The sequence below is a fragment of the Henckelia pumila genome, chromosome 3 (assembly GCF_033568475.1).
Source record: "Henckelia pumila isolate YLH828 chromosome 3, ASM3356847v2, whole genome shotgun sequence".
Classification (NCBI taxonomy): domain Eukaryota; kingdom Viridiplantae; phylum Streptophyta; class Magnoliopsida; order Lamiales; family Gesneriaceae; genus Henckelia; species Henckelia pumila.
The window spans coordinates 141,331,236-141,345,579 of NC_133122.1; the positions used below are offsets into that span (position 1 = coordinate 141,331,236).

The following is a 14,344-nucleotide window of genomic DNA, read 5'->3' on the forward strand; positions in this document are numbered from 1 at the left end:
CAGAAAAATCGTGAGATGAATGAATAAACATGTAAACAAGCTTCAACCACAAAAACCGATCCTCTTTCCTGAAAATTCTTAAAAAAATATTCTATGCACACGCAACACACACCTATAATACTGATATCGTGAAGAAAAGTGAAAGAAGACATGCCTTGATAATTAAATCGACGAAGATAGATGCGTTTTACGGGCTCCGGGACGACGAACGGACCAAAAACCTTCAAATCTAGAGCTTGATCGGCTAAGGGCTTGTGGTTTTCTGTCAAATCGTGAGGGAGGCTGATGAAGAAGATGAAGAACAAGGGAGGTGTCGGCTGAGAGCTTAGAGGCGTGAGGGTTTGGGGTAGAATTAGGGTGTTTTTAATTAAAATAGAGTTTTGGAATAATTAAAATATTAATAAGGAATTTTTGAATATGAAATATATAACTTAAAAACTCTAAATAATAAATGAAATCTGATGCAAAAAATTAAAATCTCGAAATTATAATTTAAGGGATTTTTAAATATTAATAAAAGTCATTAAAATGACTTATTTTGGCTAAAAATAAACCCTTAAATAAATATATAACTAATACTAAAATTTTCTTGACAAAATATCTTAAAATGTTATTTTAAGGCTCATAAACTCATAAAAATATATCTGGCTAAATATTTTGGTATCTCGTCCGTCCACGGTCCCGTGTAGTAGCCCGTGCCCTAATTGAGTAATTAAAGGATTAATGCTAATTAATTGAATTAGGTATCGGACGGATCGAAAGCTCCGAAGGCACGATCGGAAGCTCCGAACAGGATCGGAAGCTCCGATGAGCGATCGGAGGCACCGATGTTATTACGTCAGGCATGACGTGTGGTTGGATCGGAAGCTCCGATCAGGACCGGAGGCTCCGATCACCCCTATCCGGAGTCATCAAGTGATATTTTGACACGTGGCAGATCAGGATCTTCGGAAGCTCCGATGACAGGATCGGACGTTCCGATCGAGGTTCGGACGTTCCGATCAGGGATCGGAAGTTCCGATCGTTGTCTATAAATAGAAGGCCGAGACTTCACTTTCATTTGCCAATTCCGAGTTCTCCTTTCCTTTCTAGTCCTTTTGGAGCTGTTCTAGTCTTCTTAGGCTTGGTCCGGAGGTCGGCGAGGCGTTCGGTAGTCGTAGCGGAGTTGTGCCCAAGTTCTGGAGGCATCGACATCAAAGGGCTAACGACGGACGAAGGTATAGCTTTTGCTTTCTATAAATATTTAGAAGTATGCAATAGCTTAGTTAAGGCTTTTAGAGCACTTTAATGATAGTAGTATCATTTGGCAGTGTAGAGCAGACTATAGGCGTGGACCTAGAGTTGGTAGAGCTTGCACTGTATTGAGGTACGGAAGTACTGTTCGAGATATCCTGACTGAGTATGCATGTATTATGTGACTGCATGATTTATATGCCATGATATTATGCTGCATTCATTTGCATCTTGCTGTATCTCCTTCGAGATGTCTGTTAGTAGGGTTGTACCCTATCCTGTTAGTGGATGGACTTCCATCGATTTGGGTCCGGCGTATCCACGATTATCTCGGTATGGGAGCCACCTCCTGAAGCGACGGCACAGCGTGCTACATACCAGGGCCCGGTCTGTCTCTGTTATCTGATCCTTGACCTCGAGTCTATAGGGAGTTCACTTTGCATGCATGTATACTCATACCCTCGTACTGAGCATTTTATGCTCACGTCTCGTACTCTGTATTTTCTGGACACCCTATTCCATGGGGCAGGTTTGCGATTGGACGAGGAGGGTGGATCCAGGAGGGGCTAGTCAGTGGTTGGCCAGCTGGAGCTTCGTCTAGGTTTTATTAATGTTGTTTGGGTTTATACAGCTATTCGATTTGGTTGTATATTATTGGATAATTACAGATTCCTTTACTTGGGATTGTATAATGTTATTGGATTCCGCAGTTTTATTCTGATATCTGTTTTATTAAGTTAATTGCATGCATAAGTTCTGTTTAGTAGGTGATCCGGGTATGGGCCACTACATTTATGGTATCAGAGCATGCAAAAGATTTCTTGGGATTTAGTCTCATCTTGAGGTATTTTTGTAGATGTCAAATCGTGACGACCAGAGTTCTCATGGCAGTGTTGGTGGGCGTTGGGGTGATGCCGACCGGGAGCCTCGTCGAGAACGGCGTCATCGTCACCATGACGACGAGCGTTTCACTGTGCGTCGATTCTTAGCTATGGGTCCTAAGCCCTTAGTTGGAGGTGAGTCTCCGGAGGATGCGGAGAACTGGTTAGACCGCATGGAGACGACTTTTCAGACTTTCCAATGCACCGATGAGCAGAAGGTGGAGACCCTTGGCTATCTTCTGGATGGGCGTGCGCGCAGGTGGTGGAGGTTTACTTCTGCACCTTTTGTTGCGGCGAGAGGAGTGGCCACCTGGGCCGAGTTCCGCACAGCTTTCCAAAAGCGGTATTTTCCTCCGGCACTCCGTCAGTCGAAGGCAGGCGAGCTATTGAGTCTGCGACAGGGAGCCATGTCTATCGATGAGTATCAGCAGAGGTTCTTTGATCTGTTATCCTATTGCCCCGAGATTGCTGATAGCTCAGAGATGAAGTATAATCTGTTCCTTCAGGGCCTTAACCCTGAGATCCATGACCGTGTGGCGGTTGGCGACGACATGTCCTACGAGGGTTTGGTGAGCCGTTGTCATCAGGCAGAGGACAGCATTCGGCGGAACAGGTCTTTCCCTCAGTCGAGGCCTGCTAGTTCTTTGGGTCCCCGTGCCCAAACTTTCAAGAAGTCTGGATCTTCTTCTTCCTCTGGTTCTGGAGGTGTTGTCCGTTTCGGTAAGAAGGACAAGTGTGATCACTGTGGGAAGAACCATCCATCCGACAAGTGCCGTAGAGCTTCTGGAGCTTGTTTCCGTTGTGGAGAGACTGGTCATATCCGGAGGGATTGTCCACAGTCTGGGGGAGGCGGTTCTGGTTCTGGTTCAGGATCGGGTTCTCAGGCTACCGTGCAGCAGAGGTCGCAGGGACAGTCTGCTGGGAGTTCTCATATGAGGCCACGAGCTTCTGGCCAGGTGTTTGCCCTGAGACATGATCAGGCTGTGGAGGAGAATGAGAAAGTCATCGCAGGTACATTTCTGCTTTATGGTATACCTGCTCTTGTACTTATTGACACTGGTGCATCTCATTCCTTCATTTCTGCACGTTTTGTTAAGAGGCATAAATTACCATGCATTGCACTAGACGTAGTGATGTCTATTTCTACTCCGACGGGCCAATCTGCTTTGGCTAAGCGTCTAGTGATGGGTTGCCCTTTAGAGTTCGAAGGGAACGTTCTGTTGGCAAATCTCATGGTCCTGGTGATGGACGACTTTGATTGCATTCTGGGAATAGATGTGCTGACTTCCTATCGAGCTTCAGTGGACTGCTATCAGAGATTAGTACGCTTTCATCCGGAAGGGAGTGAGAGTTGGTTTTTCTATGGTGAGGGAGCGCGACCCCCGATGCCTTTGGTATCAGCTTTGAGAGCCTGTCGAGCTCTGGAGTCTGGCGGGGAAGGCTACCTTATCTATGCAGTTGATTTGTCCGCTGAGAGTATTGGGATAGAGAGCATTCCTGTTGTGGATGAATTTCCAGATGTGTTTCCTGATGAGATTCCGGGTTTTCCTCCTGCTAGGGAAGTCGAGTTTGGCATAGAGTTGATGCCGGGTACTTCGCCTATTTCTAGAGCACCGTATCGTCTGGCACCGTCAGAGATGCGTGAGTTGAAGAATCAGCTACAGGATCTTTTAGACAAGGGGTACATTCGTCCTAGTGTATCTCCTTGGGGAGCTCCTGTTCTCTTCGTGAAGAAGAAGGATGGGTCGATGCGGCTGTGCATTGACTATCGGCAGCTGAATCGAGTGACTGTGAAGAACAAGTATCCGTTGCCTCGTGTTGATGACTTGTTTGACCAGCTGCAGGGCACATCAATTTACTCCAAGATTGACTTGAGATCTGGGTATCATCAGTTGAGAGTCCGTGATCAGGACGTAGCCAAGACTGCATTCCGTACTCGCTATGGGCATTACGAGTTCCTAGTGATGCCATTTGGTTTGACTAATGCGCCGGCTATATTCATGGATCTGATGAACCGTGTCTTCAGGGAGTATTTGGACAAGTTTGTCGTGGTCTTCATTGACGACATCTTGGTGTATTCGCGTAATACGGAAGAGCATGTTTCTCACTTGCGGTTGGTACTACAGACTCTTCGAGATGAGCAATTGTACGCCAAGCTGAGCAAGTGTGAGTTCTGGATGGATAGAGTGGTCTTTCTTGGCCATATCATATCCAGGGAGGGGATTTCTGTTGATCCAAGCAAGATTGAAGCAGTACTTAATTGGTCGCGTCCGACGACAGTTGCTGAGATCCGTAGTTTTCTGGGTCTAGCAGGGTATTATCGTCGCTTCATTCTGAACTTCTCTCAGTTAGCTCGACCGTTGACGCAGCTTACCCGCAAGGGTGTGGATTTTGAGTGGTCCTCCGAGTGTGAGGAGAATTTCCGTGAGCTTCGATGGCGGTTGACTTCTGCGCCGGTGTTAGCATTACCGTCAGGATCTGGAAGGTATGTAGTTTACACGGATGCTTCTCTTCAGGGGTTAGGTTGTGTCCTGACTCAGAATGGGCATGTGATCGCATACGCTTCTAGACAGCTGAAGCTTCACGAGGACAACTACCCAGTCCATGATTTGGAATTGGCAGCCATTGTGTTCGCTTTGAAGATCTGGCGTCATTATCTTTATGGCGAGAAATTTGAGATCTTCACCGACCATAAGAGTCTCTAGTATTTGTTCACTCAGACAGAATTGAACATGAGACAGAGACGTTGGATGGACTTGCTTAAGGACTATGATTGCGAGATTAAGTACCATCCGGGAGCTGCTAATCTCACCGCTGATGCTTTGAGTCGCAAGGTGCGACTATCCGCACTTCAGACTTGTTCGATGTCTAGTGCGATCAGTGACTGTTGTACTTCAGGTTTTACCTTCAAGCATAAGAAAGGTATGCAGAGTATCCAGATGTTTGCGATATTATCTGAGCCAGCCTTGTATTCGCGGATCTGAGATGCTCAGATGTCTGATTCAAAGACTCAGCGTTTAGCTCGTCTAGCTAACGAGGGTAGCTCGTCTGGATTTCATTATCAGTCAGATGGCTTTCTGTGTTTGTCTGGTAGGCTTGTGATTCCACAGGATGAAGAGTTGCGAGAGGAGATTTTGTCTCAAGCACATCGCACTAAGTTGAATATTCATCCTGGGAGCAACAAGATGTACAAGGATCTACATACTCGTTTCTGGTGGAAGGGAATGAAACGCAGTGTTTATCAGTTTGTTTCGAGATGTTTGGTGTGTCAACAGTTCAAGGCAGAGCACCGACGACCTGGAGGATTGCTTCACAGTCTGCCTATTCCTGAATGGAAATGGGAGTTTATCACTATGGACTTTGTGACCCATTTGCCGGTATCCCCGAGGAACTGTGATGCTATCTGGGTGGTGGTGGACCGACTCACCAAGTCAGCGCATTTCATTGCCTATAGCCGAGAGTACTCTGTGGATCGCATGGCACGGATGTACATTCAGGAGATCGTCCGACTTCATGGAGTGCCTGTGAGCATTGTCAGCGATCGGGACCCCAGGTTTACTTCTAGATTCTGGGGGAGTGTTCAGCGTGCGATGGGTACTACTCTCAGTTTGAGTACAGCCTATCATCCGGAGACTGATGGTCAGTCAGAGCGCACTATCCGTACGTTAGAGGATATGCTTAGAGCGTGCGTCATGGATTTTGGTTCAACCTGGCAGGATCATTTGCCGTTGATCGAGTTCGCTTACAACAACAGCTATCATACTAGTATTGGGATGGCACCTTTTGAGGCGTTGTATGGGCGACGTTGTCGTACTCCACTCTTCTGGGAAGAAGTGGGGGAGAGACAGGCTGAAGGACCGGAGTTTATCCAGCAGGCGATAGACATTGTTGATCAGATCAAGAAACGGATTAAGACTGCACAGGATCGTCAGGCCAGTTATGCTAATATCAAGCGTAGGCCTTTGCAGTTCGAGGTCGGGGAGAAAGTGTTTCTGAGAGTGTCACATTTCCGCAAGATTCTCAGATTTGGCCTTAAGGGCAAGTCGTCTCCCAGATTTATCGGTCCGTTTGAGGTCTTGGAGAGCATTGGCGATTTGGCTTATCGACTAGCTTTGCCACCGCATCTATCCAGTATTCACGACGTGTTCCACGTATCTCTGTTGCGACGGTATGTGGCGGATGAATCTCATATTCTGCAGCGATCTGGGGTTCAGGTAGACAAGGATTTGACTTATGTTGAGAAACCTCTTCGCATCCTTGATTATAAGGATAAGGTTTTACGGAACAAAGTCATTCCTTTGGTTTTAGTTCAGTGGCAGCGCCGAGGCACTGAGGAAGCTACTTGGGAGCTTGAGGACAGGATGCGTAAAGACCATCCTGAGTTGTTTTGATTTCATTCTTTAAGTTGTATTCAGTTGCAAACTCTGTAAACGTTTGATTTGAATAAAAGAATGTTTCTGATTTTTGTATTTGCATTCGGTACTTAAGATCTGATTTCGAGGACGAAATATCTTAAGTGGGGGAGAATGTAGTAGCCCGTGCCCTAATTGAGTAATTAAAGGATTAATGCTAATTAATTGAATTAGGTATCGAACGGATCGAAAGCTCCGAAGGCACGATCGGAAGCTCCGAACAGGATCGGAAGCTCCGATGAGCGATCGGAGGCACCGATGTTATTACGTCAGACATGACGTGTGGTTGGATCGGAAGCTCCGATCAGGACCGGAGGTTCCGATCACCCCTATCCGGAGTCATCAAGTGATATTTTGACACGTGGCAGATCAGGATCTTCGGAAGCTCCGATGACAGGATCGGACGTTCCGATCGAGGTTCGGACGTTCCGATCAGGGATCGGAAGTTCCGATCGTTGTCTATAAATAGAAGGCCGAGACTTCACTTTCATTTGCCAATTCCGAGTTCTCCTTTCCTTTCTAGTCCTTTTGGAGCTGTTCTAGTCTTCTTAGGCTTGGTCCGGAGGTCGGCGAGGCGTTCGGTAGTCGTAGCGGAGTTGTGCCCAAGTTCTGGAGGCATCGACATCAAAGAGCTAACGACGGACGAAGGTATAGCTTTTGCTTCCTATAAATATTTAGGAGTATGCAATAGCTTAGTTAAGGCTTTTAGAGCACTTTAATGATAGTAGTATCATTTGGCAGTGTAGAGCAGACTATAGGCGTGGACCTAGAGTTGGTAGAGCTTGCACTGTATTGAGGTACGGAAGTACTGTTCGAGATATCCTGACTGAGTATGCATGTATTATGTGACTGCATGATTTATATGCCATGATATTATGCTGCATTCATTTGCATCTTGCTGTATCTCCTTCGAGATGTCTGTAGTAGGGTTGTACCCTATCCTGTTAGTGGATGGACTTCCATCGATTTGGGTCCGGCATTTCCACGGTTATCTCGGTATGGGAGCCACCTCCTGAAGCGACGGCACAGCGTGCTACATACCAGGGCCCGGTCTGTCTCTGTTATCTGATCCTTGACCTCGAGTCTATAGGGAGTTCACTTTGCATGCATGTATACTCATACCCTCGTACTGAGCGTTTTATGCTCACGTCTCGTACTCTGTATTTTCTGGACACCCTATTCCATGGGGCAGGTTTGCGATTGGACGAGGAGGGTGGATCCAGGAGGGGCTAGTCAGTGGTTGGCCAGCTGGAGCTTCGTCTAGGTTTTATTAATGTTGTTTGGGTTTATACAGCTATTCGATTTGGTTGTATATTATTGGATAATTACAGATTCCTTTACTTGGGATTGTATAATGTTATTGGATTTCGCAGTTTTATTCTGATATCTGTTTTATTAAGTTAATTGCATGCATAAGTTCTGTTTAGTAGGTGATCCGGGTATGGGTCACTACATCCCGTCTACGCGATCAAAACAATTAAATTTCTATAAATCATGAAAATCACTAATTATGGGTTAAATGCTTAAAATAACTTAATACATGCACAATTATTTTCACATAATTATTTAACCCATAATCTAAAATTCTAAATAAATAAATTTTCTAATTATGCATGCGAATTCACGTATTTAAAATACCGGGTGTTACAGTAATATCTTAATTTGTCAAATTTATGTGGATGACATAATCTTTTGTGCTTCAAATGATAAACTTGTTGATGATTTTGTGAAATGCATGTCCTCTACATTCGAGATGAGCATGGTTGGTGAGTTAACTTACTTTTTGGGATTACAAGTAAAACAATTGCATGATGGTATATTCTTGAGTCAAAGCAAGTATGCTAAAAATCTGGTGAAAAAGTTTCTGAATGATAACACTAAACACATGCGCACACCTGTGGGGTCTAATGAAAAGCTGTCAAGAGAGGATGTTGCCGAAGGTGTTGACAACACCCTCTACAGAAGCATGATTGGTAGTCTTTTATATTTAAGTGCTACTAGACCTGATATCATGTATAGTGTTTGTCTATGTGCTAGATACCAGTCTAACCCAAAAATTACTCACCTAAAAGCCGTTAAACGTATACTGAAATATGTGGCAGGAACCATAAATTTGGGTTTGTGGTACACTAAAGAAACCAATTCAAATTTGGTAGGATTTAGTGATGCTGATTGGGCTGGGGATTTAGATGAGAGAAAGAGCACTTCGGGAGGATGTTTTTATTTGGGAAATAATTTATTGTCATGGTACAGCAAGAAACAAAATTGTGTCTCTTTGTCTACTGCCGAGTCTGAATATGTTGTTGTAGGTAGCTGTTGCTCTCAACTCCTATGGATGAATCAAATGCTAAATGATTATGGTGTTAAGAGTGATACTCCTATTGTGTACTGTGATAATTGAAGTGCCATTGATATATCCAAAAATCCAGTACAACACTCTCGAACCAAACACATTGACATTAGACATCACTTCATTCGAGATTTGGTCGAGAAAAGCATGATCTTAATTGAGTTTGTTGGAACTAATAACCAATTAGCTGATATATTCACAAAAGCTTTGGATTTTGAGAGATTTTCCAGCCTAAGAAAATCTCTCAGTATGTGTGCATTATAGACAGGATCGAGATGTTGTCAGGAGTGTTGCCAACACCCTGTGACAACACCTTTTCATGCATGTGCATTTTTAGGATCTTAGGCATCTCTGCATTCATGCATTCACTCTGTTATGTGAAGTGTTTGATACTTTGTAATCATTGAACAGTTTTCACTCAGGATTCTTTGCAAATTGTTTTACAGTTTAATGAGGATTAATTGATAAAGAGTTTTGACTAAATCACAAAGTAGTGGAGGGATGTTCGTGTATTCCATGATCCTGTCCCAAGTGAAAAGTGATTTCGCAAATTCAGAAACTCAAAATAACAAAATGGTTAAACGAAATAAGTCGATCATCTAATTTGATTGATAGTAAGAAGCAAATGGAAAAAGCTACCTAGAGGGGTCCATTTGAAGATCGTTCCTTTAGTGTGCAGGCTACCACTTCTGCAATAATAATAATATAGGAAATTAAAATTTTCTGAATCCTGAAGTGTTGCTGGGAGATGTTGCCAACATCGTGAATAACACCTCATTTGTCTACTTATATTTGCGCATCTAATTGCATTTTAATTTTATGTCACATTCTGTTTTAGACATAATTAGGACATTCATATTTTATTTTGTGAATATCTTTGGCTGAAAGGTTATAAATTCCAATCTAACAAAAATTTTGAATTGTGCCCTATCCTCTGAATTTTTGAATTTAAAAGTGATTGGACTTTGTTTCAGTGGAGTTAAAATCTGATGAGGAGTTAAAATTGGAAATATTTGGTGAAATATTTGGCCAAGATTATCGGAGGAAATCAATGGGATTTATTGCCTAATTTAAAAGAGATTTGTTATCGTTTCTCACCTTGTTACCGTTAGGGTCATTGTTACCGTTGGGGCCTACTCAGAATCCAAGTTAGAATAGGAAAGGTTTGAGGGTTTATTTATGTGGGATTTTATCTTATTCTGGAAACACTTTTTCTCTCTATTTTCATCTCGCATTCCCTCATCTTCTCTGTGTTATTGTGTCCTGCTTCTTTTCTCTATCCTCACGTAATTTCATGGCAGGAAAGGGTTTTGATCCCCAAGATATTCGTTCTGAAATGGGTTACAATAAAGATGCTGCGGAAGGTGTCACAGCACCTACATCACCACACCCCGTGGTTGAACAAGCTATTGTTCCGGTTGCTGAGGAACCAGTGCCTCTGGACTCCATCGCTCCAGGAGAGCCTGGTAATGCCATAGACGTGGAAAATATGCCGGACTTAAGTGTGCTGAACAGAGTGTTTCCTTCGAAACCCCTAACCCGACGATCAAAGAGACAAGCTGGGTATAATCCAGATTACACAGCCTCAAAGCGTTTCCGTGGGAAGGGTCAATCATCAAGGCCTTCTATGCTAGATACAGAGTTTTCTTCAGGAGATGCAAGTGATGATGAAGATTACAAACTGGTGCATCGAAAGAGGGGAAAAGCAAGTGCAATGGAACCCTCAGTTCAAACCATCCCCGTCCCATTTGAACCTGAAGAAAAATCTAAAGGAAGTTTATCCTCTGACAGTGAATCCACTGAATCAGAGACTCCATCTGTTCCTGCTGAACACGTAGCTCCTATTCAAGTTTCTGAGGAACCATCTTCTACTGCTCCTCTTGTACCATCTGATGATGAGGAGATTTCCATAGCCCAGTTCATGGCTAAGATGAAGAAGGCCCACGCCAAAAAGCCTATATCCTCTCCTACTGTCCCTGTTCAGGAATCGGTTAATAAACCTGATGAAGAGATGCTTCAGGAGTCTGCTGACAATCGTCCTAAATCTTCTGAGAGTTCCAGCTCTACTTCTAGTGAGGATTCAGATGCTGAGGATGAGTTGGAAGACGAGTCAGATTCTAGTGACTCTGAAGAAGAAGAAACAGAAGGTGCTGAGGAAGGTGTTGCTGACACCCTGGACAACACCTTAGGAGAAGAGTACCGGGTAAATTCCTCCTATTCCTCTGCTTTTTATTCCAAGAAGATTGCTGAATGATGGGATCAGTACTCTGATCGTGAATTCCTGGAGGAGCGAAACATTGATGTCGAGAGCTATGAAGCTCAAAACTTGGTCAGATTCTTTGAAGTGAGAAATCTACTGGCCACTGTCTCTACTGCTGGTCCATATTGCAGGGAAATTGTTCGAGAATTCTACTGCAATCTCACTGAAGCCGTAAAGGATCCAAGATTTGTCAAGTATGGAAAGGTGTATGTGCGAGGACAGATTTTTGCATTTAGTCCTGCCATAATAAATGGTTTCCTTCATACTCTGACTGTTGATGATGCTGCACTTCCTTCTCTGGATGAGATGACCTCGATCATTACAGGTGCTCAAGTCACTATTTTTCCCTCCCATCCTAAGAAGTTGCAGGCTGCCAAGCTCACATCTTTCTATTCTGTTCTCCACAAGACTGCTGTGAAGACATGGACTCCCTCCGGAAATTCTACAATTGTGACAAAGCACCAGACTCCTGTCCTTTATGCCATCGGCACAGGTGCAAGTTTCAACTATGGAAGACTTGTTTTTGACACTATAATGGGATTTGCAGATTGTGCTCAACCAACCTTGAAGCTTCCTTATCCATCTCTGATCTATTCTATGCTGCTGTCTCAAGAAATTGAGAAGGATAATGATGAAGTACTTACTGAGCCTGGGGAATTGATGAAAATTGCACCTGCTCTACTCAAAGGAAACAGAACAATTGATCTTCCTTGGTCTGAGTCAGATGTTGCCGCAGGTGTTGTGGCAGGTGTGGCCAACATCCCTTCTGCCACTACTATTTTTGTGCCCCCCTCTGCTGCTCAAGCGGTTGATTCAACGTTTATTCAAGCTCAATTGGTGCATGCTGACCAGAAGATTGCACAAGCTAAGGCTGACCTTGCATATTACAAAGGGTTAAAGGCTCACTATGAGTCTCTTTTAAGGGGAGCTGGCCCTTCTGAACAAAAAGAGGGAGAAGACAGTGATGAGGCTTCCGAGAGCAATCAATTCTAATTTTTAGTGTTTGGTTTTCAAATTTTTAGTTTTTGGCTTTCCTAGTTTATTTGTTTCTCTTAAGTTAAGTTTTTAATTGCTCTTTTTTTGCTCTGTCCCTAATCAAATCAAAACCTTTTTGTGTATCACTGATATTTCGTATTAATTTTGAGATGTCATAGCTAGATGTTGTCAACATCTTGTGACAACACCTCTGCTTATACTTAGAAGGAGAATCTATTCAGGGGGAGTTTTGATTAAGGGGGAGTTTAGTTGTATTTTGTCCAGAAAGGCAAAAAGGGGGAGATTGAAAGAAATATTTTATTCCTTAAAATCATCCTATTTTGAAAAAGATTTTATTAATTATCTTTTGCCTTTCTTGGACATGAAGTTATTTAATTCCTTGAATAACTTGATTTAATTAAAGTTATCAGAATATTATGTTATCTAATATCTATTGATTTAATTCTTTATTGTGTAGATTTGCCTTGATCAAGATCTAGAGTCCTGCGCCTACAAGGAAACATTCTAAAGAAGGACTCTTGCCCAATTTATTAATGACATACGCCTACAAGAAAGGGATCGATCATTGAGAGACCGTGAGTTTTAACAAGTAAAAAGAATACTTCATAGAATTGCTGAAGCTTGACGGTTGAACATAGTGCTTGAAGCCGTGAAGAACAATTCGGAGATTGTTGATCGAAGAACTGTGCTACTAATGTGTTTTGGCTTCAAGAGTTTTTCTCCTTATTCTGTTTTTTTTTATTCTATTACATATAGAATGCTTTTTAGGAGAAACTTTATTATTTATTTTCTCACTTGTCTTGAGAAATTGATTTTTACAATAGTCACTAGTATTAGGGTTTGTAACACTCTTTAATTAGTTTTCTAGTGAAGTTTTGCCCTGAGGCGTTGCAAGAGTATTTATACTCTTGCTTAATTCAATTGAGTCTATTTATTTGGTTGCTTATTTATTTTATACACGCTTAACTTATATTCCGCTGCAAATTACTCAAGGTGTTATAGTAGGTATTGTCAACACCTTGTGACAACACCTCAAACTGTTTATGTGCAACTATTATTTCCTTACAATAACAACAGCTCTGTATTCACCTCGTTAAAGCGATTGTTCAACTCCTAAAGTTGCAAATCTATCACTTCGTAGAATGTTTCAACACGAAAATAGTGAAGATTTGTTCTTCCTTCAGTATTTCGCCGTGATCTCCCATGAAAGACGAACAAGTCTTCCATGTGCAGGGTGACTACCTTGTATTTAACACAAAATAAAGAAAATTCTTTCAATAAAGAATCCCAACCATCATCTCTCATAGTTTGCAGCTGTTGTTTGCTTGATATTATAAGAATCGTTGCATTTACGATGTCTTGGTCTTTTCTTTGCAAAGCTTGTGATAAATCATTTGTGACTGCCAAGATATTTTTCATTAAGTGCATTTGAAATATGAATTCATATTTTCCCATCAATTTCAACATATTATTTGCTGGTGCCCTTTTCTTGTGATCTTTTCCCTCCTCTTCAACAATAAAAGTACATCAATAACTGAAGGATATAAGCATATCAAACTCAACAATGTATTATAGTGTGAACCCCAACGTCTACTCCCAGCTTTTTTCAATGTCTTCTCTTGATTCATACCTCGTCCAGTCAAGATATCATCATTGCAAATTCCTTCAATAACATTTTCAAATTGTTTCTCACGAAGTATGTCTCTTCGCTTGCATGAAGCTCCAACAATATTGCTCAATTGTACAACAACATCAAAAAAAGTAAAAATTCTCATGTGATTTTCCGCAACAGCTACAGGTGTAAGTTGTAGTTGATGAGCAAAACAATGAACGTAATAAGCAGACTTGTTCTCCATCATAATTAAACTTTTTAATCCATTAAATTCTCATCTCATATTGCTAGCTCCATCGTATCCTTGCCCCCGCAAATTAGATATAGATAACCCATGTTGGCACAACAAAGAATCAATTGAAGTCTTAAGTGATAAAGCAGTAATATCTCTTACATGTACAATTCCTAGAAAGCGTTTGACAACATATCCCCTTTCATCTAAAAATCGTAAAGCTACTGCCATTTACTCTTTAACATATACATCACGAGCCTCATCAACCAATATTGTAAATAATTCGTCACCAAGATCTCCAAGAATAGAATTAGTGGCTAAATAGGCAATGGATCGAATAATATCATGTTGAATCGTAGGCGATGTTA

At 42.3% G+C, this 14,344-nt stretch overlaps 1 protein-coding gene across 1 annotated transcript; it reads right to left on the bottom strand.

The window, feature by feature from the left end:
• Positions 1-13,245: 13,245 nt before the first annotated feature.
• LOC140889638 (uncharacterized) lies at positions 13,246-13,988 on the bottom strand. The gene is made up of 2 exons (XM_073297356.1): positions 13,763-13,988; positions 13,246-13,640 (listed from the first exon to the last, which is right to left on the bottom strand). The coding sequence occupies exons 1-2, from the start codon at positions 13,986-13,988 to the stop codon at positions 13,246-13,248; spliced, it is 621 nt and encodes a 206-aa protein (XP_073153457.1).
• Between the last annotated feature and the right edge of the window lie 356 nt (positions 13,989-14,344).

Bases quoted from the DNA above. Each gene is read 5' to 3' on its own strand.
- LOC140889638 (XM_073297356.1), bottom strand. From the start codon at position 13,988: ATGGAGAACAAGTCTGCTTATTACGTTCATTGTTTTGCTCATCAACTA. The intron at 13,641-13,762 runs GTATGAATCAAG...TTATTGTTGAAG, and splicing joins TGATATCTTGACTGGACGAG to AGGAGGGAAAAGATCACAAG.